This window comes from Canis lupus, chromosome 16 (assembly GCF_011100685.1).
Source record: "Canis lupus familiaris isolate Mischka breed German Shepherd chromosome 16, alternate assembly UU_Cfam_GSD_1.0, whole genome shotgun sequence".
Taxonomy (NCBI): Eukaryota; Metazoa; Chordata; class Mammalia; order Carnivora; family Canidae; genus Canis; species Canis lupus.
In genome coordinates this window covers 12,778,172-12,805,365 of record NC_049237.1, presented here as the reverse complement: position 1 = coordinate 12,805,365, position 27,194 = coordinate 12,778,172, and the positions used below count along the sequence as shown (strand labels likewise).

The window sequence follows — 27,194 nt, the reverse complement described above, 5'->3', positions numbered from 1 at the left end:
TTTTTTGTTTGTTTGTTTCACTCTATCTTTTTAAAATTTCTGTTTGTGTTTTAGAGATCTATAAAAATTTAGGACAACACTATAAATAAATACTGATTTATTTATGCATATGCATATATATGTGTGTATATATATGTTTATATATATAAATATATGTAAATAAATAAAATAAGCATATATGTGTGTACACTTAATTTTTTGACTTAATTTTACACTATAAAATTTCTTGACACCATTGACTTAGATCTGGGATCAGTACACTTTTTTTTGTGAAGGGCTAAATTGTATGTATTTTTGAATTTGTGGCAAATACGCCCTCTGTCATAATTACTCAACTGTGGTATGGGAGTGTGAAAGCACAGACAATATGGGCATGGCTATGTTCCAGTAAAACTATTTACAAAAAGAAAATATGGGCTGATCTGGCCCTTGGGCCATAGTTTTCTAGTCCCTGGCGTAGATGACTGACGCTCTTTGCTGATCTGGAGTGCCCTAAGCAAGCCCATACAGTGTCATAGGTTAGAAAGAGAACAGTGATGGGAACTGCATAGACTTGCATCTGATGTCTTGATTTTGTAATTACTTGAATGAATCACTTCACCTCTTAGGCCTAGGTTACCATGTGTAAAATGTGGAGCTTGGGTTGAAAATAACCTCCAAAATCCTTTCTAGTTTATTATTCCATGGTCCTAATATCTCATCCCTTCACCACATTTGTGGATTTTTACCTAGGACCTTATTTACAAGCAGGAGAAGTGAAAAATCTGATTTAACTCTTTGGGCAAAGTGAGTACAAGACAGTGGAGAAGGTGGCAAAAATAAGAGAGGACAGAGATGCTGTTCTAGAAAATGGAAAGTCCTAGTGTGTGGCTCTTGAAGGATCCTTTGCAGTGCTACTGTTGTCAGTGGTGGCTGGATTTGCTGAACTGAAGCAGCCTCCTCTTGCAGCTAAGATGTATGGAGCCCTTGATATTGGGGAGCTGGCCCTTTATCTGTTGGGAGAGCTGCAGAGTGAATGAAATACCCGGAGTGGAGACAGAAACTAGGAAATCCTCTCTGTGCACTTCCCTGGGGCTACTGCCATGGAAGAAGCCTCTCTCCTTAAGCTTTGTAAAATGTTTGGTTTACTCTTCAGTTATGGGGAGCTGCCTTTCTGCGTCTGCCAAGCACAACTGGAGCTTCACTAATGCCCTTCGTGAACTCCAAGCCCTGGCCAGACTGAATTGTTTGCTTTTCCACATCCATATTTCCTGACTCTGCAACCTCACCATTTGAGCTCTCTGTATGTGGGTAGGGCCTCTTCCGTTCCCCCACCCCCTCAATCCTAAAAGATCCAGCTCAAATACTGCTTCCTCCATGAAGCCTTCTCTGATCTCTCAGCTGGCAATACCTTCTTCTTCCTCTAAACTTTAGATCACTGTATCAGTAAGTCTCCTATGATATCTACCACATTTTATCTGCTATTACATTCTCTCCTTTTTTTAAGATTTTATTTATTTATTCATGAGAGAAACAGAGAGAGAGAGAGAGAAGCAGAGACACAGGCAGAGGGAGAAGCAGGCCCCATGCAGGGAGCCCGACGTGGGACTCGATCCCGGGTCTCCAGGATCACGCCCTGGGCCGAAGGCGGCGCTAAACCACTGAGCCACCTGGGCTGCCCTGCTATTACCTTCTTACCCATGTCTTTGCTTCCCTACCAGATTAAGAACTCCTTTCAGGAGTTTAATTCATCTTGGTTTCCACTTTCAGTGTCTTGAACAGAGGAGATGTTCAATAAATATCTGTTGAGTGGATGTTCTGATTCTGGCCACCTGAGGATCTGTTTGCAGTTTCCCACTACCACAAGTCAAGACCCTATCTTCATAACTGGCCCAGAAACCAACCATGTCATCCTCAGAATCTAGACTCCTCAGGCAGCCCCTTTTGCTGCACACAGCTCCCCACCTGATGTTCGACCTGAATTTAACTGTCCTCTCAAAGTTTAGGTCCCACATGGACCACCGCTTTGTTTTTTTTTGTTTTTTTTTTTTTTTTTTTTTTTTTTATTTATTTATGATAGTCACAGAGAGAGAGAGAGAGAGGCAGAGACACAGGCCGAGGGAGAAGCAGGCTCCATGCACCGGGAGCCCGATGTGGGATTCGATCCCGGGTCTCCAGGATCGCGCCCTGGGCCAAAGGCAGGCGCCAAACCGCTGCGCCACCCAGGGATCCCTGGACCACCGCTTTGACTGGGGAGAAAAATGTACACAAGATTAGAAACCGATAAGCCAGTGCCAATGCTATAACTCTGTAATTTGTGGTTAGAAAATAGGATATCTTTAGGGTAAAGTCAGTTATCTCCCCTACTGAACCAGTGCCTCCTGTACCAGGTAACAGTTTTAAGGAACTCGTGATTGCTTTAGTATCTAGTCGGAAGTCAGCATAAGCCTTGTTGGTTAATAATCTATCGTTGGGATAGAAATCTGCTATCCCTTGAGAGATAGCAGATACCCTTGAGTTATTTAAATACTGTTCCAGAATGTCTCTGATGCCCGTGTCTCCCTCTCTCGGAGCCCAGGCTGTCTGATTCTTAAGCTGTTGGGGATTCTAATTCAATTAACACACACAAATGGAAGTGCTTCATCATTTAATATTACTCTGTTAAAATATTCTCATTTTTATAGGAGTCTTCTATTAACTCAAAGAGAGTCTTTCAGCATGGAAGTCTTTTAGTTTGGTCAGGCTGGCTCTTACCCAAGTCCAAACAAATAGGTGTTTGCTTTTTCCCCTCTGCAACGAGCAGGCCCAGTATTAGGTAAAGTTTCTGTTGACTTAGGAAGATGATCCACCAAATGCAGAGCAAACTCCTTGACTTTTTCCCAACAGTAGGGAGATTGGACCCATTAGCAAGGGTTGGCTCCCAAGTCCTCTGCAAGAATAAATGTTCTTTCCAAAGGGCCAAACATCCAGGATTTGGCCCATCATTTTCCATTTCCTGTCTCCACTCAAGGCTTGTCTTTCTCTTTGCTACCACTTATAAACAGAACTTTGCAGTTCTAGCACTTGGAGGGGAACTACTAGCCAGCTGGCGTTAGGTAAGTTTGTGCAATACCTCTGGTGTCAGGAAGGTAGTAATCACCCCAAAATATGCTTTCTTGTCGGAGTGATATGTATTTCAGCAAAGGTGCTAGAAACAATGCTCCAGTGTCCTATTTATCAGTATAGTGGAGCTTTCTGTTCCTGAGGAAGAGAGGAAGGATGAGAGGGGGTTGGGCAGGGGGATGGAAGGCTATGCCACCGAACGGAAAGAAGTGGAGCCAGCAGAGAGTACCGGGAAAGAGGAAATGAACAGTAAATCTTTTTCCAATTAAGAAAAATGAGAGTGGAAGCAGAAAGCTCCAGAGGGTACTTTTGGGGGAGGAGAGGATCATAAAAGGCCTGTTATGAAAATCTATTACCCATAAATTTTCCTGCAGTAAGCACTGCCTGTCTAGAGAGGATGCGGAGAATCCTCTCAGCTGACATGGGACATGTGACTTCAGTTAGCACTATCCACATGCCATGTACCATATCCGTCGGCATGTCTGCAATACCACTTTCCCCTTACCAGGGATTCCCTTTAATTAATCACAGGTTCATAATCTCCATTTAAGGACATCTTGTTTTCATTTTTTCCAATTGCTCTATTGATAGTACCATAATTAGAATCTCCACCACGTGAAATTATGGACCTTTGTACCACATCACACAAATATTTCAAATTTGGGAGTAAGACCTGAATTTCCAGATCACACTGAGTGTAAGATTCATCTAAAATGAGTTTGTAATTTTACATTCAAAGATGAGAAGGGCAATTTCTGTTCTTAAGAGTCTTTGGCTATGAAAAGAATCTGCTTATATATGTATCTGCAGTCAGATGTGGTTGTTCCAAACAGGCCAGTGGGATGTGGAGGTCACCCTACACCCTGTTCTGGGGCAATGTTGAATGAGTTATATATCCAGGTCCAGACCCCTGTGGAAAAGATAGAACTGGCAAAAATGTAGTGTTGCCAGTCATAGGTACTTGGGTCTGAATTACTTTAACATGTTTTACTTGAAAAAAAATTCAGCCCAAGGTTGATTGTTCACATCTACTGTGTTCATGAAAGCAAGATTGTCCTTTAATGGATACAGCAGTCAGGAAATAGCCTCAAGTCATATTTTACTTTTGATTGACAATATTTTTAAAGGCCTATGTTAATTAATGACCATATTTATTTAAGATTCTTATTAGTATATCTTGTTAGACAAAGAATCCTAGGTTGAGGATGAAGAAAAGGTAATATTTATGAAAATACAGTAAACAGGTTTATCGCTATTAGCCATGCTTCATACCAGTTGAATAAGAGTTGAAAGAGAGGAAAGTTTGGTTACTTCATTTTAATTCTCTTACTGGCCACTTGAACTTTTCTCTTACTCCTTTTCATTAATTTTGACCAAAGTTTATCTTGAATAACCAAGTGAGGAGCAAAATAGATCTCCATCATCAACCTGCTCTTTCCATACCTACGCCTCCTAAACATTTATAAATGAAACAGTGACCTGTTTGGATCTGACCAAGCTTATTATTTTAACAGGGCAGGATAGCAGGAGCGGTGCAAATGCAGTCCTGTCTGTGTGTGACAAAATAAAGAGATTTTATTTAGTTTTATCTCAGGAAACTGTCATGGAATTATTCCTCCAAAATCTGTACTAAATAGGTTTGACAGATGCCTTGTTCCTTTCAAAAATAACTGTGATAAAAATAACAATTCAATGGGGACTCCTGGGTGGATTGGTCGGGTAAGCATTGGACTATTGATTTCGGCTCAGGTCCTGATCTTGGGGTCCTGAGATCAAATCCCCTATTGGGCTCAGAGCTCAGCTTTGCATTCTCTCCCTCTGCTCCTCCCCATCATGCTCTCTATCTTGCAAATAAATAAATAAATAAAATCTTTTTAAAAAATAGCAATTCAATAAGAAAGCAAATCCAGATTCTATTCCTTTAGTTCTACCAAATATCACTTAACCTCAATGTACTTTCAAAAAGAAAATGGTACCAACTGAATAAAGAGTTAGATATTAATCCCAGTCTCAAGAAATGTTTGGAAAACCCTGTGCCTCATCTGTCATTATAAACTACAGCTATTCATATAGGCATAGATGAATCTCGAAAACACATAGTTTTGTGAAAGACACTAGTCATAGAATGCGTATAGTGTTATTACATTAAGTTGTAAGAAGGCAAAACTAAAAAATAAATTGTTGAGGGATGCGTATAGTGGGAATAAAACTACAAAGAAAAGTAGGAGAATAATGAAAATAACCCCAAATTTGGGTTAGAGGTTATTTGGATGCACTTAAACAGAGATAGGGGGAAGAGAGTGATGAGGGCACATAGGAGTCTCCAGTATGCTGGTGCCATTTCAGCTGGGTAGTCCGTTTCATTATCTTTTAAAGTGGTCACATGTCATACACACTATACACTCATTTACAGATACAATGTATGTTATGCTAAATATCTTTTTCATTAAAATATTGATCGCAAATACAAATCAAAACCACAATGAGATATCACTTCACACCAGTGAGAATGGCTAAAATTAACAAGACAGGAAACAACAAATGCTGGAGAGGATGTGGAGAAAGGGGAACCCTCTTGCACTGTTGTTGGGAATGTGAACTGGTGCAGCCACTCTGGAAAACTGTGTGGAGGTTCCTCAAAGAGTTAAAAATAGAGCTGCCGTGCGACCCAGCAATTGCACTGCTGGGGATTTACCCCAAAGATACAGATGCAGTGAAACACCAGGACACCTGCACCACGATGTTTATAGCAGCAATGTCCACAATAGCCAAACTGTGGAAGGAGCCACGATGTCTTTTGACAGATGAAGGAATAAAGAAGATGTGGTCTATGTATACAATAGAATATTACTCAACCATCAGAAAGGATGAATACCCACCTTTGGTGGTTGTGGTTGGATGTGGTGGAACTGGAGGGTATTATACTGATGTGGTTGGAACTGGAGGGTATTATGCTGAGTGAAATAAGTCAGTCAGAGAAAGACAATCATCATATGGCCTCACTCATATGTGGAATATAAGAAATAGTGAAAGGGACCATAAGGGAAGAGGGGAGGAACGCCTGAGTGGCTCAGCAGTTGAGCATCTACCTTCAGCCCAGGGCGTGATCCTGGAATCCCAGAATCAAGTCCCACATCTGGCTCCCCACAAGGAGCCTGCTTCTCCCTCTGCCTGTGTCTCTGTCTCTGTCTCTCTCTCTCTCTCTCTGTCTCTCATGAATAAATAAATAAAATCAAAAAAAGAGAGAGAGAAAGGGGGAAAATTAGGAAGACAAACACGAGAGACTCCTAACGCTGGGAAATAAATGGAAATAAACTGAGGATTGCAGAAGGGGAAGTGGGTGGAGGGGATGGGGTAATGGGGTGACGGGCATTAAGGAGGGCACTTGATGGGGTGAGCACTGGGTGTTATATGTTGGCAAATTGAATGTAAATTTTTAAAAATAACAAATAAATTCTCTGGTAAAATAAAAAAGAAATAGGATAGTATGCTTCTTTTAGCTTAGAGAAAAATTAAAATTAAGCAAGTATAATAAAATCCCAAACAATTCAAATCCATATTTTAAACAATTTGCTGTGCTACCTGCCTTGATTCAGAAATGAGTCTCTGAACTAGGCATCTGCCGACCTGAGGGCAAGACCATTCTGAGAATCATGTGCCCAGAAGCCCTTAGTTACCCATACAACCCCGAATCAGAGTCAGAACTCACAGGGCCCCCAGGTCTCTTCCGACCACATATGCTCAGTCAGACCTGATCTCGTTTTTAGAACAGGACGTTGCAGTCCTCATGATGCTAAGAACCAGCTAGTTGCAGTGTAGAGAGAGGCAAGATGAAGAGGTTGGTCTTTCACTGTCTTCTGTTGCTTTCTACCTGCTTCCCCACCATGGTCTGCGGTTATAAAACCTGTGTGATTATGGAATGTCACCATCATCTGAAGCATGTGGAAGGGGGGTGACAACTGGCAGTGATGACATGTATAAGAACACTGAAGGATGGAAGCACACAGTGTCTTACTATTGGGATGCAAAACTTATGTTTGCTGTGCAGACTTTAGTAATTCTCAAAAGTGGGGTGGGGGTGAGTGGAGATGGGGTGGGACAAGGGGGAACAGATGAAATAGAACATAGCTCTTGTCCGGGGTGAGTTTCTTCAGAGTACTGTACTATCCCCCTTATATGCCTTCACCCTGAGAAAAGGCACACCACTGATATACCAATGAATTATACAATGGTATTCAGCTTATTTTTACCTTCTTTTCCTACCAAAAAAATATGTATATAAAATATATCAATATCTATAATAAACAGTAACAATATTTTTCAATATAAATACTCTAAATCAAAGGAATTTCCTTTCATTCTATCCTATAATGACTAACACACCAATAGACTATTAGCTATTAATCTGTTTCTAAACATGTTCTTCCTTGAAAAATCTCTTTTTCTCCATCTTTTTTTCCTCCGTTGTAATTTTTAATGCCTTTCCTTAAGGAATTCAAGGGGAAGACATTCAGAATTGGACTTTATGTGCATTAAATGAAACCACAACATCTTGCAGACACCACATATAAACAAAATCATATTTAAGAGCCTTGGAATGTTGCTATAAACCTCTTTTAACTTTCAAACATACAGTAAATCTACAGGGCAAATATGACTCATTTCAGTAGCTTGGATTTTCCCTCCTGATCACAGCATTGCTTGAGATTTCGCTAAAAGCTTTTGAGCAATTCACAGAGCTGACTGAATATGTTTAGAGATTCTGCTTGCATTTCATACTATGAAAGAAAATCACCAGGGTTTTTTGGTACATGAAAAAGAATAATGAAAGTATGTATGAGTCATCTTGCCTCCTAACAGTTGATGAGTACATCTTCAACCCACATGAGGTTTTTAACTCTAAGCTGGGTCCTATATTGAGACCCAGGTTAAAACAATGATGTAGAACCAAGAGTGTGGGAAATCAGAAAAAAGTAATTGACTAAGAAGTTGTTCTTTAAAAAAGAAGAAAGGGATCCCTGGGTGGCACAGCGGTTTGGCGCCTGCCTTTGGCCCAGGGCGCGATCCTGGAGACCCGGGATCGAATCCCACATCAGGCTCCCGGTGCATGGAGCCTGCTTCTCCCTCTGCCTGTGTCTCTGCCTCTCTCTCTCTCTCTCTCTCTGTGACTATCATAAATAAATAAAAATTTAAAAAATAAAAAAGAAGAAGAACAAGAACAGGGGATCCCTGGGTGGCTCTGTGGTTTAGCACTGCCTTCAGCCCAGGGCGTGATCCTGGAGACCCGGGATCAAGTCCCACGTCGGGCTCCCTGCATGGAGCCTGCTTCTCCCTCTGCCTGTGTCTCTGCATCTCTCTCTCTCTCTCTCTCTCTCTCATAAATAAATAAAAAATCTTAAAAAAAAAAAAGAAGAAGAAGAAAAAAGAGAAGTAGTAGTAGTAGTAGTAGTAGTAGTAATTATTTCTTGAGGTCTTCTCCTGGATCTGGCCTATGTGAGGAGTGTAGAGCTGCAGAAAGCTGGGTACAGGATCATGTTAGTGGTTCAGTGTCTCAGTTACAACCTGGAATTTCCCTCTACCAGCGCCCCCTTCTCTTGGACAACTCCTTATATGAGAGTAGAAGTGGTGTGGGATGCAGGGAGGGGAGAGCCCATCCAACTACCTACTGGCCTATAAGTGAATGTGAATTTGCAAATGGTAACCTATTGGTAGGATGCTTTCTTTGAGGTGGCAAATTTATTCAATCTGTTAGAATTTTAAGTGCCATATTCTCTTTTTAAAATATAGGAATGTGGCACAGGCAATTAAGGAAAGCAGGTAGACTTAGAAACTGATCTGAATGGGGACCTCTTTAAGTCTTTAATAAAATCGTGCTGGCTTTAGTAGCACATACACTCAAATGGTGATACAGAGATTAGCATGGCCCCTATGCTTGCAATTTGTGTGCAAAACACACAAATTCGTGAAGGGTTCCATGGTGGGTTTTTTTTTCAAAGTGTTTAATAAATAGGCCTCATTTTAGTGCCTTGAGCCTTTTATTTTCTCTGTGGCTTTCCTCACTTAACCTGTGGATCTGCGTGTGTATCTGTGTATCAGTGTGCTTACGAAGCATGGGGAATGTGGAAAAGCAAAAGGGTTGGAAGGTGACAGTTCAAAGTCTATTCAGTGGTTCCTGTAATCTCTTGCTGTGCACTTGTGGTGCTCCAGTGGTGAAGGTACTGGAAGAGATTTCCAGATTCATATCCACACCAAGTATGTCTGGTCTGTAGTCTGACAAATAACTGTTTTAGGTATGAAAGACTGTGCTTCAAATATATATAAATGCAGTGGCTTGTAAGACAGATTCTCTTTTATGTAGTGTGCATTTATAGACACTTTATAGAACATTTTATTAGTAAACATCAAAAATAGAAGCAATTGTCATTATATCTTAATGTTTCTTGATATTTTATTTTTTAACTTTTTTTTAGGGCAACTCATTTTAGAGAGAGAAAGAGAGAGCACGAGTGGGAGGGGCAGAGGGAGAGAGAATCTCAAGCAGACTTCCTGCCAAGCACGGAGCCTGATGATGCTGAGATTATGACCTGAGCAGAAACCAAGAGTCGGACACTCAACCGACTGAGCCATCCAGGCACCCGTCTTGATATTTTAAAAGGATCCACATTCTCAAAATAGTAGAAACCATCACCATGCAAGATATAGAAGATTCAATATGTTCTCTGGTCCTGTCAGCAGTAGCCTTAGTAGGCTAAGTAACATCTTGATATACGTTGCTGTGTCTTGGTTATTTGAAATGACAGAGCATGGGGGAATTTGCCACTTAGAATAACCTGGAACAACTACAGAATCTTTCCAATTTAAATGAACATGTACTATTCCACTTCCCAGTATCTACCCTATAAAAACACAGGGGTACACAAGAAGGCATTTGCAGCACTGTAGGCAACAGAGAAAAACCGGGGAAAACCCAAATGTCTGTCTGTAGGAAAATGGTTAAATACACTGAGGGATCCTGTGCAGGAGACAATAAGAATAAATTGTGTCTTGGTGAACTGATTTTGAAAATCATCAAATACATTATTAGATTTTTTTTAAATTATAAAATAATTGCATCGTATATGCCACGTGTGTTTAAAAAAAAAAAAAAAAGACTAGCAAGATTGCAAACCCAAACATGATTAACTATTTGGTTGTCCAGTTAATTTCTCAGATTAGTACTGTGATTATCAACATAGAATAGGTAAATTTGTATTCATTATAGACTCAGTCATACTCCTTTTTCACTCTCTAGGTCTTTCATGCTCCTAAACATGCAATAAAATCAGCTTCCTCCCCCTCCATGAAAGTGGTGATTGCATTCCCTTATTCTATTTTTAAACACGATTTCCAGATAAGATGTCTTGTTTGGTTAATAAAATACATTGCCAGCATTTTTGCTTGGAAACTTTGTACTGTAGTCTCAAATCAAAAGTAGCAAAATGTAAAAAAGACAAGATAAAAAGAAATAGGGCAATATTCTTCAGACTGTGGGGAGCACGGGATAAAAACAAAACGAAACAGCCTATACTATAGGTGAAATTCTAAGAATTTTGCTGATGTTGTACAATTCTTGAGAAAGATTTGATGGGGAAAATGGGGTGAGGGGAACACTGAGGCGAGATGACTGGTGCCTTGCTCCGATGTCTTACTGTGGAAGCTTCACTGCTTCCTCTTTCTCTCATCTAGTCTCCATTTAGACCATGGCCCATCCAAACGTAGACACTCATTCCTCAGTGATTTCCTTATTTGCCGTGTGTGCAGTACTTTTATTTATTTGAACTTTCTGTCTAAATGGCACAGCATGTAACATGATTATCTTGTTGCTTGAATATACTGAGGCTGTAGAGCTCTAGTGGTAAAAACTTAAAACGTCTTTGGTGTGAAAGCCATAGCATTCCAAGAAGGTTTTCCCATTGCATAGTTGTGTTTTTTTCTTATAACACCAGAGCTTTTAAGCTGCTGGTTCTGGGAATGAAAGAAAAACCAGTCCTCTCTGCTTTTTTCATGCCACTGACACAATCAAATAACATCATGTAATTTTTATGGACTTTAGAGATTTTTTTAACATGTATTCACACACACACACACACACACACACACACAAATATTTAATGAGCCATTTTGCTCCTAGCAGCACTAGCTTTCCGGTGGTAATGCTGACCATATCTTTCCCCAGGTATTCTCCAAGAGAGGAGCGAAGGTAGTTAGCAGAAACAAGGCGTAATACTCCATGGTGAACCTGCTTACACCCAGCATGGATGGGAAAATGATCAATTCTGGACAATCAAAAAATTTTGTTTGATAGAAGTGCCTTCCCTATCATTTTTGAATTACCAGTTTCTTAAAAGAATAGATCACAGTCAAATGATTAAATCTCTAATAAACATAGTTTAGTCATTCTCAGATGATTCAGAGGAACTTTGAGTCCCTCTGAGGGGGATCCCCCGAGTCATCTGGGAGCAGTAGCCCCATATCACTGGACCGGTTACTGCTGGCATCTGCTGAAGTTTCACAGAAGGAACAAAGGGATCGATACACTTTTATTATTACAATCCAGTGGGTGGTTGGGTATGATTTTTACTAGTCAGCATCTGGTGTGTGGAAAATTAGAAATGTTAACATTTTGGTTTTACCTGAGTGTAAAGCAGAGAGTGTGCTAACATTTGGATATATTAAGGATGCTGTGTACTCATCTGTCCTTTCGGACAAATTCTGCTTATGGTGGAACTAGCACTCACTTACATTGCTGGTGCTATATACCTTTCTGAAGAGCAATTTGCTAACATGCCTTTTAGATGAAGATACTCTTAAACTCAGAAATGCTAACTTCTAAGAATTTTTCCTAGACAAATGATAAAAGTATATCTATAACGATGTCCTTTGCAGCCTTGTTTATAAGAACATAAAGTTAGAAAAATCTTAACTATCTATAGAAAATAGGTTGCATTATAGTACATCCATATAATATAATAAAATTGCTGTGTAGATCTAGACATAGAATAATACTATGTTGCTGTTGAAAATTAGGTTTTGCTAATGTTAAAAATAGAAATATCAGGACACTTGGGTGGCTGAGTCTGTTAAGTGTCTGCCTTCAGCTCAGGTCATGGTCTCAGGGTCCTAAGATCGAGCCCTGCATCACATCGGGCTCCTTGCTCACCAGGGATTCTGCTTCTCCCTCTGCTCTTCCCCACCCTGCCACTCATGCTCTTTCTCTCTCTTAAATGAATAAATGAAATCTTTTAAAAAAATAAATAAAAGTATGCATGCATAACAAGATGTCTGGTAAAATATATCAGATATTAGCCGTGTGCATATCTGAGTGGTGTGATTAGGGAGCTGATTTTCACTTTCTCTTTCATGCATCTGGTAGTGTATGGTGTAAGCAAATAAGAAATGTATGTTACTTTTAGAATCAGAAAAATGAAACAATTGCATTGTTTTCCATTTTGAAAGAAAGATTAAATAAACGTGTGGTAATCGTGTGAAGGGTAAGCTGCTATGGGAGAGACCTAAAAGCTGAGCAACTACTGAGGCTCATGTAGGGAGTTTAAGAGTCAAAGAATTTCCACACATAGCAAGCATCTGGCATGGAGAGAATTTCACTTATAAAGTCAAGTGGGCAGAGCCAGCAACTGGGCATGTTGTGATTCAAAATACCCTGGAAGTATTTTGGCTCCCTGTTTGTTTTTAACTTTGAAAAAAACATTAATGTGTTTCTTTATTAGTAGTAATAAAAGATCCTTAAAAATCTAGCTCTGATAACTGTGTATCCTAGGCAAGGAGCTATCAATGAAGAAAATCAAAACAAGAAGAGTTAGAAGAGACAGAGGAGTGAGTGGTCTGGTCTTCAGGCCAGCCCTCTGAGGAGAAATCCAAGGTGAAGAAATATTGATAGGAGGCAAATCTAGTTGGGCAGATGGGAGATTGAAGGCAGTAACTTCTCAAATTGTTCAAATATAGTGGGAAATTGAGGGTTCCACGTGAGATTCCATTTAGGGGAAGGTGGGGGATGGGGGAGTTGTTTTTAGCCTAGGATGTCCCAGATGGAGCTTTTAGGTCTCTTGCTTGTTTTGGAAAAGAAAAGCCCCAAGTAGTAGCCAAGACCTCACGGCTGATCCAGAGATGTAGAAGAGCGAATTAAGCCTTTCTGTTTGATTAGCTTGGGAAGCAATCATTAAGGACTCATTCTCCCTGCTGTGGTTAAAGCTGTCTACTGAGAAGTAAGCCAAAGGAATATTAGGCCAAGAATCTGAAGGCTAAAGCCAAACCACTGGGAAGGGCTTTTGACTGCAAATTACAATGTGATTGAATTTGAAAGGAACACTCGATTCATGTCGTGCTGTCCCCTCAAATTCAACCAATCTAAAATTGAACTCATCTTTCCTCACAAAGCCCCTCCTCAACTGAACTTTGCTAATAACAACAAAGTATTGCACTGTAGAATGCCTTACCGTGACATGTCCAAGATTTCATTGGATTGTCATGCACTTATAGGCAAGGGACTTTAACTTAGGTTAAAGGGCTGCCAGCTAGGAAGAGAGCATTTCTAGAAATCAGGTTTATTGAGTCCTCCTCTAACGACATCACACCACCCTCCTCTCCATATCTGGTAGAAATAAACCAGTCAGTTTCACAGAATTACTGTGACATTTTATTTATATTGGCATTTGAGTATTGTACACCAGCAGATTTTAGTAAGGATGAAGTCAGATTTTCTCAAGTAACAAAGAGCAAACCAACCAGCCTTTGGGATTGTTAATCTTGTTTTGTATAGGTGAAAGACATGCATAGCGTTCTTATTATCGAAATCAGAAGGCAGAAACAGATGAAATAAAGTCTGGATCTAGGCCTGAAAATGTCTAATTTGTAATCTAACACAAGCATCATCAGTTATAGCAGGTACCTATTGTTGGTACCAATTATACAGTTCTGCCGTTTTATTTTCTTTTGTTAGTAAATTATTTTAGGCTTGTCATTATTAAAGAATTATAAGCATGAAATGTTCACATACCTGGATGTCTATTTGTGGACGTGTAAGGAACATCATGATAAAAGCACTTTAACTGCATAAAGTAAAAGGCAGGGCCACTGCACAATGCAGCATCATCCCAATCCATGGCCGCACCAGGCTGGCTGGCCCAAGGCCAGTGGGCCAACCAGCCCAGCCATGCGTCCTTGGCTCTCTGTATCTCAGTATGAGCTCCTCCTTCACAAGGAGCCAGGGTAACCATGCAGGTCATTTCCTCTTGAGTTTGGACATTTATAGTTCCCCACCTCCACTTCCTTATTTGGGAATAAGTATTAATGGAAATGTATGCAACATAGGGATAGTATAATTTTCCTAGATTGATACTTGCTTCAAACGAATCTACAAAAACTGAATAACACCTATGTGTGCAAATCCCTCCATGCATCTTCTATGTACCTCAGCTCTTGGGTTTCTATCTATGATATACACCTGGGGCTACCATGGTGGGCCCAACGTGTGGGTGGTAAGATACCAGTGCATGTTGTAAAGGAAAGGAGGCGGCCTTACAGAGAGCCACACTCACTGACTTGGAAGCCCTTGTCTCAGTTGTCAATAGCACCCCCTCTCACCAGTGAAAAGGAACTGAAAGGAAAAAATAAAATCCAAGCCAACAAGGTATCGTATTCTCAATTTTAATTAGCAGTTTGGGCTCATTAATGCCAAAATCCTGGATTGATGACTTGATTCTTTTCTGTCCTTTGTGACAAAGTCTACACAAATAATCCATACACCATGCTGAATCTTTTAAATATGTGTTTTGATTATTTTTTGGTTCAATGCTTTGATTTCTGCTTCTAAACCTTAACTTGTCAATAATCAGGTTGGTTAAAGAAATCTAAAGATGCTAACCCACTGTCTCCTGCTTGTGTGTAGATTTTTTTTTTTTTTTTGCTTCAGCTACTATTTGATCACTGTGAATTATCCTCTGTAGCTATTAGACTCATGCTTTTCAGATACTTAAAAGTTTGAAAACTATTCAGACCAAGTCTTTATGGAATAAAAGGATCCATTTAGAACTCTCTGGTTCAGTCAATGGTTGAGCTCAGGAAGGGTCTCCGGGCTTATCCTGCAAAGAAGCTGGTGAAAGTGGCCAGCAGCTGGCATGCTCAGGAGATTGTCCTTGTCGTATTGCAGGATCGCCTACCAGAGGAATGACGACGACGAGGAAGAGGCCGCCCGGGAACGGCGCCGCCGAGCCCGGCAGGAGAGGCTGCGGCAGAAGCAGGAGGAGGAATCCCTGGGGCAGGTGACTGACCAGGTGGAGGTGAATGCCCAAAACAGGTACCATCCTCTTCAGAATGGACAATTTCTAAGTTATTTCTCAGCCTGTCTAATGAAGGAAATATGTTGGGCGAAGCGTTCCCTTCTCAGCCCAGCTCAACTCTCTCGATCCAATTAGTTCAGTCATGTGGTGGTCATTGTAGGTGCCTAATCAGATTGGACAGTCCAACTGATGGATAGATGGATGGATGGATTTTTATTTATTTTTTGGACAGCCAAACTGATTTAGATATTCAGACACCACTACTCCTTTCTCTTCCCCTTCTCATCCCTTCAACACACCCCACTTGAACGTGTTCTATTTTATTTTATAGTCTAGTAATCTTTTTTATTTACTAAATATGATGGGTTATACCTTTAAATAAGGAAAACTGTATTCATTCTTTAGGTATTGTCATCTGTTTTGAACTGAAGATTTATTAGTTTAGTAGTCCTCTGTGCCTACCAGTAGCAAGTAAGACGTGAAAATTTTTAAAAGATTTTACTCAATTATTCATGAGACACAAAGAAAGACAGAGAAAGAGAGAGACAGAGACACAGGCAGAGGGAGAAGCAGGCTCCATGCAGGGAGCCTGACATGGGACTCGATCCCGGGTCTCCAGGATCAGGCCCCAGGCTGAAGGCAGACGCTTAACCACTGAGCCACCCAGGTGCTCAAGACTTGAATAATTAAAGTAGACATAAGTTACAAATGTCTTATTTCTCCTGATCTATAGCCTCAATCAGTATTCTCTGATCACTACAATATTCGGCAAGGTTCAGAATCCTGCTTAATGTAATGTAATTATTCAAACAAGCTTTTGAGTTCAGTAGCACATTTTTTCCTCTTACAGGCCTTGGTAGTGAGCAGGACAGTTGAAAACCCTTACTAGGGTCAACTTCTTCAAAATGGGCTTTTATAAGTTCATACATGCAAGGGCATATAGTTCGTCATGCCACTTGGTAGTATATGTCACTTATATGCCCCAAGGTAGAAAACAGATGAGAATATTTTGGGGTGGGGATGGAGAAAAAAACTAAGCTTTATTTGCAATTATGGATTGGTTAAATCTAATGAAACTACCACACAAGATCTCATGTGTGGTTTTGGTTTTAGTCTATTTTATTTTGTGTGGATTGGGAGGGCATTGCTGATAGTTCCTTTAAGTCAATCTAACGAGAAAATCTGGAGGAAAACGGTTCTGGCCTCTTTAACCTCAATATGAGTGAGTGGCTACACAGGTTTCTGAAAGTCTTGAAGATACTATCAGGCAGGATGAATTCAATAAGGAAAGCTATTGGTTAGATGGAGAAGTCAAGACCTTGTTTCTTGGGGAGTAGCTCCTAATTAGGGAGGAGGTATGGCAAAGGGCTTGTAGGTATATACTCTGGCATTCACTATCTGGCTCTGAATTCCAACTTGGCTTTTTCCTGTGTTTCTTCAGTTAAATGGAAATGAAAATTCTCTCTCTCTCTCTCTCTCTCTCAGGAATATTGTTAAATTTAAATGAGATCACTATATATGAAACACAGAGTGCCTTGCACATAATAAGCACCTAATTTTAACTATTATCAGGAAAATCATATCAGAGCCTTACAGAAGAGGCCTGCATAGTCATTACCGCCTTTTCTGTTTTTGAGCTGAAGGGGAAGGGAAAGGAAAAGTTTTAAAATGGCATTCTAAGGCCTTTTCTGAATCTGGTTATTAGGGAGTGATCAACAGCAGCTTAAAAGTCACTAGTAGTATTCTTGCTTTAAAATTCCTGCTCCTACATGGGTTTCTCTTCTTTTTTTTCCATTTATTCTAGTTATTTCATGCTGTTGGTTGATTCACAAGTTCTTCTTTTTCAGTAAAGCATATTCTTTTTTTTTTTTTAAGATTTTATTTATTTGTTTGAGAGAGAGCATGAGCAGGAGTTGGGTTGAGGGGCAGAGGGAGAGGGAGAAGCAGCCTCTCCGCTGAACAGGGAGCCCAATGCAGGACCCCAGGATCATGACCTGAGCCAAAGGCAGATGCTTAACTGACTGAGCCACCCAGGTGCTCCTTCAGTAAAGCATAGTCAGATCTGAGAACATATAATTTGTCTCTGACATATTAATTACCCACAAGAAGAATTAGCATTCTTCTTGGGGCTGAACAACCCCAAGGGGTACTCAACTTCTACTGACAATCACTGTTGCAAAGGAAGATCCAGTAGAATCTCGTTTGCTGTTGTTGTTTTGAGAGAGAGAGCATTGGGAGGGCAGTGCAGAGGGGGAGAGAGAGAATGTTAAGCAGGTTCCATGCTCAGCATAGAGCCCAAAGCAGGGCCAGTGGCACAACCCTGAGATCATGACCTGAGCCGAAATCAAGAGTCAGACGTGTAACCTACTGAGTCACCCAGATGTCCCTATCTGTTGGTTTCGTCTGGCTAACACTTTGGAATTTGTGGAATCTTTTAAAAATTATTTTCATTCAGTTGATCCAAATCCTTACATATAGACTTTTCTCCTTCAACTTTAAATTATTTGTATTTTTAGGGAAATTTAATACTTCTGTCTAATTCATTGAGGCAGTTCCTACAGCACCTACGGCAAAAGTTAAAGCCAAGAAAGCTTAAAATCTAAACCTTTCCTCTACCATTTCTTATTGTTAAATGCGAAATGTTTTTCCAAAATTAAGTGAACTCGAACTTCAAATGGGCCCGGTTCAGTATGAACCATGAAATTTGATGGAGTTTCTAAACATTGCAAGACATATTTTTCCAACTCTGGTCACAGTTTCTGGTATCACATGACTGGTGGTTTCCTTCCAGTGGGAGACCAACAGCCCTGGCTTTGAGCTAGAATAGTGAGTGAGGTGATAGATATGGTCCAGTTTAGTTTTTAGAGATTTTCTTTTCTTCTTTAATAAATATCAAATTTAACTATTCTTTGTCTACTATAGAGAAGGATAAGAGACCCTTTCTTCATGGAACTCTTGACAAAGAGTGCAGAAGGTATACATATTAGGGTAACGTCAGCTGCTCCAACAAGGAGCTCCAAACTTTAGTAATTTATTTTTTCTTATTTTCTTATTAAGATTTTATTTATTTATTCATGAGAGACACACAGAGAGAGAGGCAGAGACACAGGCAGAGGGAGAAGCAGGCTCCATGCAGGGAGCCTGATGTGGGACTCGATCCTAGGACTCTGGGATCATGCCCTGGGCTGAAGGCAGATGCTCAGCTGCTAAGCCAGCCAGGCATCCCCAAACTTTAGTAATTTAATGCAGCAACACAAACGAGCCCAAAGTGGGTATTTTTGAGTAGTAGATAGAACTGAGTAGTAGAGAAAACTGGTCACCTACTTTCTTCTTGTGACTCTGTCAAATCCTGGGGCTTTGAAATTTTCTGATCTAGTCAGCAGACAGAAATAGTAATGGTAGAGAATGCACTTCTGATCCTTTTTTTTTTTAACAATTTTATTTATTTATTCATGAGAGACACAGGGAAAATGGCAGACATAGGCAGAGGGAGAAGCAGGCTCCCTGCAGGGAGCCCGATGCAGGACTCGATCCCAGGACCATGGGACATTGCCCTGAGCTGAAAGCAGGTGCTTAGCCACTAAGCCACCCAGGTGTCCCTGCACTTCTGTTTCTGAATTGTGTTGGTATAGAGCATCACTTCCACTCACATTCTGTTGGAAATTACTGGACATATGGCTCTCCCTAGGTACAAGGAAGAAGGGAAGATAGGAAATATAATCCTTGATGGGCAATTACTTCCCTGGGGCTGTGGGAGGAGGAGCATGAATTGTGATGGACGGCTAGACATCTGTGCCACGAGGGTCACCGACCTAAGGACAGCATCCCCACACCAGGATGTACACGTGCTTCCTTTCCGAGAGCCTTGCGCCCCACAGATCCAGCTCAGGAATTCTAGGTGATGTGGTGACAGGTAGAAATACTCTATGATAATAGAGGCATTCACTCATTACTCAGTTTGATCCTTATGTTAGTTTGAGTCACCCAAGAAGCAGATTCTGAAACAAAAAGATGCAAGCAGGGATGCCTGGGTGGCTCAGTGGTTGAGTGCCTGCCTTTGGCCCAGGGCGTGACCCCTGGGGTCCCAGGATCGAGTCCCACATCGGGGTCCCTGCATGGAGCCTGCTTCTCCCTCTGCCTGTGTCTCTGCCTCTCTCTCTACCTCTGTCTCTCATGAATAAATAAATAAAGACTAAGAAAAAAAAAGGATGTAAGCACAAGTGGTTCATCTGTGAACGGTTCCCAGGGGCACATGGGGGCATCTCGGGTGAAACGTGGAAGGGATGGCCACCCAAGAAAGATCTTGTGGCCACTGCTGGACTCCGGGGCTTGCTCCTACCCCAGGGGTGCTCAGAGACCCAGTGGGCGCAGGCACCTCAGAGTTACCCAACTCCAAAGACCGAGGGGCCGAGGTATAATATATACACTAATGCTCCCCCCTTTTGTTTGATGGTTGCTCCCAAGAGGCCTTAGCCCCCAAAAGCACTTCTGGCCTGTGGGGATGATGCCAGTGGCCAGAGAAAGACGGAGGACCAAGGCCTGTGGGGGGCGGGGGGCCTGCGGAGAGCCAGGCGGGCCCCCCGATGGTGGTAATGGGGTGCTGGCCTCCCAACCTGCGCCCCTGGGCGCACCAGGCCAGGCGATCCGGCGGGCGCACTGATCAGCCCACTGTCCTTGGTGTCGTTTGTGTTGTGCAGTGTGGCCGACGAGGAGGGGAAGAGCGGCGCGACACCCGCTCCGGTGGAGGGCGACGACGAGGCCGCGCTGCTGGAGCGCCTGGCCCGGCGGGAGGAGAGGCGCCAGAAGCGGCTGCAGGAGGCCCTGGAGCGGCAGAGGGAGCTGGACCCCACGGTGACAGTGACAGACGCCAGCGCGTCGCCGGCCAGCAGAAGGCTGCAGAACAACGCGGCCCCCGGCGAGGCCGCCGAGAAGGAGGAGAAGAGCGAGCCTGGCCAGGAGGGGTACGCCATCGCGGGGCCCCAAGTGGCCACCAAGCCTCAGCAGAAGAACGACTGCAGGGACACGGAGGAGAAGCAGCAGGAGGAAGAGGAAGAAGGGAAGGCGGAGGAAGAGGAGGAGGAAGAGAAGGCAAAGCCAGGGAGCCGGGAGGAGAATCAGGTAGAGGCGGCGGCGGCAGGTGCAGGCCCCGAGGCAGCGGCCCTGCGCTGGGGAACCGGGCAGCCCGGTGCAGAGGAGCCTGGACCCGAGGAGCGGGGGGCGCGGGGTCCAGCCGAGGCCGCGGCCAGGCTGGAGGAGGAAGAAGGGGAGACAACGAAGGCCGAGCAGGAGCGCAGGGAGGCGGCCGAGCAAGCGGGGCGGGAAGCCGAGGAAAGAGCAGCTGAGCAAGAGAGGGCCAGGAGGGAAGCAGCCGAGAGGGAGAGGGAGAAGGAGAGGGAGAGGGAGAGGAGAGGGAGAGGGAGAGGGAGAGGGAGAGGGAGAGGGAGAGGGTTGCGGAGCAAGAGAGAAAGGCGGCCGAGGAGAGGCAGCGGGCTGAGGCCAAGGACCAGGAGAACGCTAAGCTAGAAGAGCAGAAACTTCGGCAGCTGGAAGAGCACAGAAGTGAGATGCAAGAGAAAAAGCGCAAAGGGGAAAAGGTAGACGAGAAACTAGAAGGGAGACGGGGAAATGAAAAGACAGCACCAGAAGATAAGCCGCAGACAGCTGTGCAAAAGAAACAGGTACAGTACACATTTTGCACCAACTGTGTGATGCCTGTGACTTACGAGAAATGTAATGCACATCAGATTTGGGAGCGAGGCATGTTCCTGCAGCGCCCCCCCCCCCCCCCCCCCCCCCCCCCCGCCCCCGTGCTTGCTGGTCTGGCAAGCTGTTCATTTTTCTAGGCCGTAGCGATATGCAAGCAGGAAGCAATCAGTGCCATCAGTCCGTCGATGGCTAAGTATTCAATCACCCAAATTTACCGGGACAGCCAGAGAGAAATTATTTGCTCTGTGCTTGCTTGTTATGAATACCGGAAAAATGAACTGACCCAAAGATGATAAACCTGGAGGTGCTGTGTGGACCTAGAATTCTGCGCCTGCATCTACATTCATTCCTTTTAACAACTGCCCTCTATCATAGGTCTGCATGAGGCAAGAGGACCAGAGCTCTTCCCCTTATCCATGTGTTTGGCACTTAATTAAAAATTATAAAAGCTGGGGAGGGAAAAAAGATATAAAGACTCATGATCAGAAATTTCACCTTAAGAAGGCAAAAATAACCCCCTCAGTATCAGCTGGTAATAAAGGAGGGGAAGAAGCTGGTGTGGAGCTTTCATTAAGTATGTCAAAACCATGATTTGCCATCATGTAGACCTGAGCTTAATGTAGACTTGCAGAAAGCCATTCATGGCGGGGGGCGGGGTGGGGGCACAATTTATAACTGACTGGTAATTAATAGCATACATTTTGCTGTTTTTTTTTACCATCGGGATGACACAAACAAATTCATGTAGCCTGAGAAGGTGAAAGGGGGGCGGAGGGAGATGTTTGCAAGCTGTGAAAGATTTTTTTTTTCTGTCTGCAAGCCTACATTAAAACACTCTACCTAACCACTACCTGTATCCCTACCTCCACAAAAAAAAAAAGAAAGAAAGAAAGAAAGAGATGCTTGCATATTCACCTTTGCAGAGAGAACTCTCTATCCCTAAGTCTGCATTGTGCCGAATTTGTCTTTCACTCTTGCTTGTTACAAGGGGCTCATGAGCACAGCTACATTTGAGATGATCAGAAACAAAATGCACCAGACCACACATGAGGTTTGCAAACATGCGCAAGGACCACCACGTCACGCTAGATTTCAGGGAGCATGATGGCAGGCACACGAGAAAAAAAAATGTGGTGGAAAGAAACTATCCCACGTTGCTGTTTAGAATCACTGACACAGAGTTATGTGAGCACCAAGTCAGCAGCATCCTAAGCCACATGCAAAGTGACCTGAGCACCCTCTCACTCTTGTAAGCTAGAAAGGGCTTCTTTTAAACGAGTGACCTTGCCACTCTTGAAAATAAAAAGGAAGAAGAAAAAGGGGCCAAAGCACAAGCTCAGAGAGAAAAGTCCCAAGAAGACAAGCCTGCCTTCAAAAAAGAGGTAAATATTATTGAGAAATGACCTAATCATAAAGCAACAGAGAGTAGTGTTCCATGACATTTCAGGTCTGCTGATCTCAAAATTATAACCTCTGATCCAGTGTTTTTCAAGCCCTGACTTGATTTCGTGATTCATTGAATGGTGAGATCAACTTAGAGCACCTCGAAGGTAGTTAAGTGTGCCAATGGGCATTTTAGAACACGAAATCGAATAGAAAATATCAGAGGGCATTGGAAGCTGTATTACAGTGTGCTGGAAATTGTCTTTCTTGCTGTGGGTCACAGAAAGCTTGAAAAACACTGCTCTGATCAATTTTTCCCGCTTTCTCCTCTTCTAACTGCTTTTTTTTTTCTCCTTGAGCCACCCTACTTTCATTTCAATTGTGGAAATTGTCCCAACTGGCTTTGATGAATGATTTAACTTTCCAAGGGAAAAACACTCCCCCACATCTCAGTAGAAAATTCGATGAACTGAAGATGGTATTTGGTTTTTAAAAGAAAAGTTTGGCCAAGGGTTCTGCATTGCATTTCTGAGGCACACACAGGAGCTGGTGCCAAGGTGTTTGAGTATAGGTAAGTAAGCGAGTCAGTGGAGCCAGGGCAGCTGCAAGAGAGAGTGTCATTACGCCCCACATAGTCAAAACACCACATCAGAAGGCCGGGCCTCACTTTAACCATTGTACTTATGTGAGCCCCCATGTAATCCTAAAAGTTGTGACAATGTCTCATAAGTTCAGAGTGCGTATACATGTCAAAACTAAATAAATTATCAAAGGTAGGAAGGAGGATTCGGATGCCTTTGCCCACGGGAGTGCATCAGAGCTGCTGAGGGCCAGCTAGAATCCTGCTGCCCTTCTCTGCCCATGATGGAACATATCAAGACACAGAAAAATCCATATTTAGAAAATTAGATAACCAGAGGAAGCAGGGGGGATGATTAGTTTCTTAAATGCCTTTTCCTAAGATTCACAGGGAAAAAAAAAAAGCAAGAACCCTAGATCATGTTCTATTTACTTTAAGACGGATGGGCCTTCCTGTTTCTCATAGAACCTGAGGGGGTGTGGGAGTAAAGACCGAATGCCAACACCACTCATCTAAAGGAAGGTGGGAGCGTGGGTGCTAAGAACTAGAAAGCTGAATTTGGCTCGAGTGAGCAGCAGCCAAGGAAATGGTTGAACATGTTGGGAAGCACTGTTCTTGTTTCTTAGCAGAAGAACCCATACAGATTCATCTATGAAATATGAAAAGTTACTGGGAGCTAAACTCAAACAGAAATGTCCCACTTGGGCTCTTGAGTGAAGCTGGTGTTTCGTGGTGAAGGTCTTTATGGAAGGAAGAGGACGTGAGGTCGGGATAGGGATGACGTTCACGTGGAGATGGGGAAGCTGAAAGAACACTGTTTGGGTTCTGTATTTATAATTTAATTGGCTTCCCTAAGATGTGACTTGTTTTTAATGACAGAAACATTCCCTGTCTATATTAGTGCCCATGAGCCGGAAAGGGCTCTCATGAATGGTCACCCTAAAGCATCCTTCTGCCTCTTTTCAGAGAAGGCCCCGGTCCAGCAGTGTGGGTGGGACAATGATCTCAGACCAGCCCCCTTCCCAGCTTGCTCTACACTCCATCCTAGAGTCCCAAAACTTTGGGCCTCTTTTTTACACAAGGCCAGATGAGCCACTTAACCTAGCTAAAAAAAAAAAAAAAAAAAAATCTAGCATTCCCGCTTTGACATTTCATCTGAAAATTACTAGTTGAATTACTAGATTTCCCCCCTCCAGCTAGTTGTGTGGTTACTTTATGTAAACAACTTCGAATCCTATTTTACATGATTTCTCCATTTCAAACACCCTCCTCCCTCTTTCTTTTTTTTTTTTTAACCTTTTTGTTAAAAAACAACAACAGAAAATTTCCTTTCAAGGAGCTATGCTGGATTGGTCAACCGCGAGTAAATACCAGCATCACAGTGAGACTTCTTCAAGAAGACATTTCCAGAAGTCACTCCCAGACCTCAGAAAAAAACTCAGTTCTCCCCTGCAGCCCTGCGGTTTTAACTGTTTGTGGCGCTGGATCACAGAACGTCACCAACCTTGACACTTAGCTTTCTTTTTCTCTTCTCCACTTAGAAAATGCCTCTTGTTAGGTTCTTCTCCCTAGCTTTTTATTCTTTTCCTGGCCTCTGACAGAAAACCTATTTCCGGGAGAACTGTTCATATGATATTGAAACTGATATTCATACCAGGTACCACACTTTCCCAAACATGGGCATGCATATAAATCACCTGGAATCTTACGAGAGGCAGAATCTGACTCGGTGGGTGTGGGGGTGGAGTCTGGGCTTACTGACGAGGCCCTCTTGTTTGCAGAGCCAACTTACAGGGGCAAAGACCATGTGGTAGGCATTGGACCCAGAAAAGGAATTTGAGGTTTCTGAGCCTTAACAAAAATGACTCAAATCTAATCTGAAATATTGTAACTTGCACTAGTTCTTGTCATTCTCCTGAAATCGGGTGATGCAAAGCATTGATCTACAGACTGCCAGCTCAGTCTTTTTGACTTGCTCACTTGATCTTTTAGGTGTCTCTCTGGCACAAGGGCATGTCACTTGAATCCCCTCACCCCCACCATACACCCACGTGTTATCCCACTGGATGTCCCAAATATCCAGAGTTTTATCCACATGTCACATTTGACCAGGGCACCTCATAGGCTAATATTTTCTGAATGTGAAGCACATGAACTCTTCAGGATACTTAGCTATCTATGCACCCATCGGCATAGAGTTTCTTCATGGTAACATTCTGACCTAGCAGGTCAAATACTTTTCCCTCAGAATCTCATGAGTTCAGGTTGAATCTATTACTATGCTCCTTAAAATTTAAAGGCACTAAGGAATGAGTTTGTTTGTTTACTGCAAGTAAACACAAACATCAGGATGAGACTTCTTCAAGAAGACATTTCCAGAAGTCACTTCCAGACCTCAGAAAAATACTTTCTAAGAAAGTCTTCCAAAGAGCGTATAAGCATACCATCCTCGGCAACTTTTGCCAGTAAAGCAGAGCTTGAAAAAAAGGGGAGAGGAGATTTTTCTTGTCTTAGACATGGATTGTTTCACAAATCTACTTTATACACATTTTTGGTCAATAAATCAGATAAGGCATTTAGGGAGAATGGAAATATCTCTGACTCCAAAATAGGAGAAATGAGTTAAAGGGAATGTCTCTGCATAGTGCTTCCCAATCCATGAAATTTGACTAAGAATGTGTTTTGTGGGTTCCCTGAAATGGGACACTCCTTCCCCCCAAATTTGCATCCCCAGATACTTCTGAACCAGGACATATAAACTCCAGTCCCTGGAATCTGGGGCAATATCCAGCAGTGATAGGTCAGAATGAAAACAGGCATTGCCTCCTCCTGTCTTCCCAATGAACGTTGATTTTCTGTTGGGCAAGAACAGCCACTGGGGAGCTGCAATCAAGCTGTAGGACAAGCCAAAGTGTCCCTCTCTTCTCTTTAGCCTTTCATGGCAAATCAGGAGCCAAGAAGGAAATGGCAGGATGAGGGATTAGGAAGGAATCCTCTGGTCCAACCTCTCTTACAGATGTAGAGCCAACATCCCAGAGAAATTAGGTGACTTCATTTTAGCCAGTTTGTTGACAATACTAGAACAAAAACTCAAGTTTCTTTTCAGATGAAGCTCTCAGAGAGAATGGTATAAACAACAGCTGCCTTTTTCAGCATGTCCAAGGGACAGCCTTTGAGAAAGATTAAAGTCTTAACTAATTAAGGCAACATGGTAGTGAATAGTCCATCTGTGATAATTTACTCAAATACCATCCAAAGAAGACAGTCAGGCAAAGGACTACTCCAGGCTCATCAATAAAGAGAAAAAAAAAAAAGTACTGTGCTTAGTAAGGCATGCACTTTAGCAGTAAGTGTTCAGAGGGTATCAGAGGAATAGCTGGAAAGAGGTGAGCAATCAGATAAGGGGAGGCCATCCTGGGCAGCCCCTGAAAGCCCAAGCACTTATGTCTATCCTTCCTCTGTTGCTTGCTCTAGAACGTTAGTGTCTTGTCATGGTTGTCTTGAAATGATCAGTAATGAACGAGACTCTCCTGTTTTCACACTCATACTTTAAGAATGGGTGAGCTGATACAGGTAATCTCAACCCCCTATCAAGCTATGTAAGTTCGCTTTACTTGGAAATAACGTGTCTCACTTACTGTGAGGATCTTGTAACACAAAATTCATAAAAATTAAAGCTAACACCCACTCTCCATATATCATCTCCCTCTGTCCCCCCAACAATCACAAAACCACTTCTGGTTTCCTATTCCATTTGAACTGTAGTGGTTTAGATGACTACAAACATGGTCCCACAAATCTGAGTCGTCTCCCTAAAGGTAGGGTTATTATGTCTTCTATCCTCAGGACCCTAGTTACTCCTTTGATTAAAATACAAGGGTGGGCTTCCTCTGCCACCTGTCAAAATTGGCTTTGCAGATCTGGTAGGTTTCCTCTTTTTTTCCTCAACACGTCTGTGTCCTTTTCAAAGACTCAGTCTTCAACCAAGAGAAATACCTGTCCAACCAACCTGGCTATTCTCCCATCAATGCCACACTAATAATAACTCTTTTCAGTGGGAACTACAAAGAGCGACCTTCCATGAAATTTCCAGTGCATAATAGTTTCCA

General features: G+C 42.4%; 1 protein-coding gene across 1 annotated transcript in view; it reads left to right on the top strand.

Moving 5' to 3' along the window:
• CALD1 (caldesmon 1) overlaps positions 1-27,194 on the top strand; it is a 188,550-nt gene that overhangs the window by 131,876 nt on the left and 29,480 nt on the right. Inside the window, 4 exon segments of the mRNA XM_038559477.1 lie at positions 15,287-15,433; positions 20,114-20,814; positions 20,817-21,094; positions 22,430-22,504. Coding sequence (XP_038415405.1) covers positions 15,287-15,433; positions 20,114-20,814; positions 20,817-21,094; positions 22,430-22,504 — 1,201 coding nt within the window.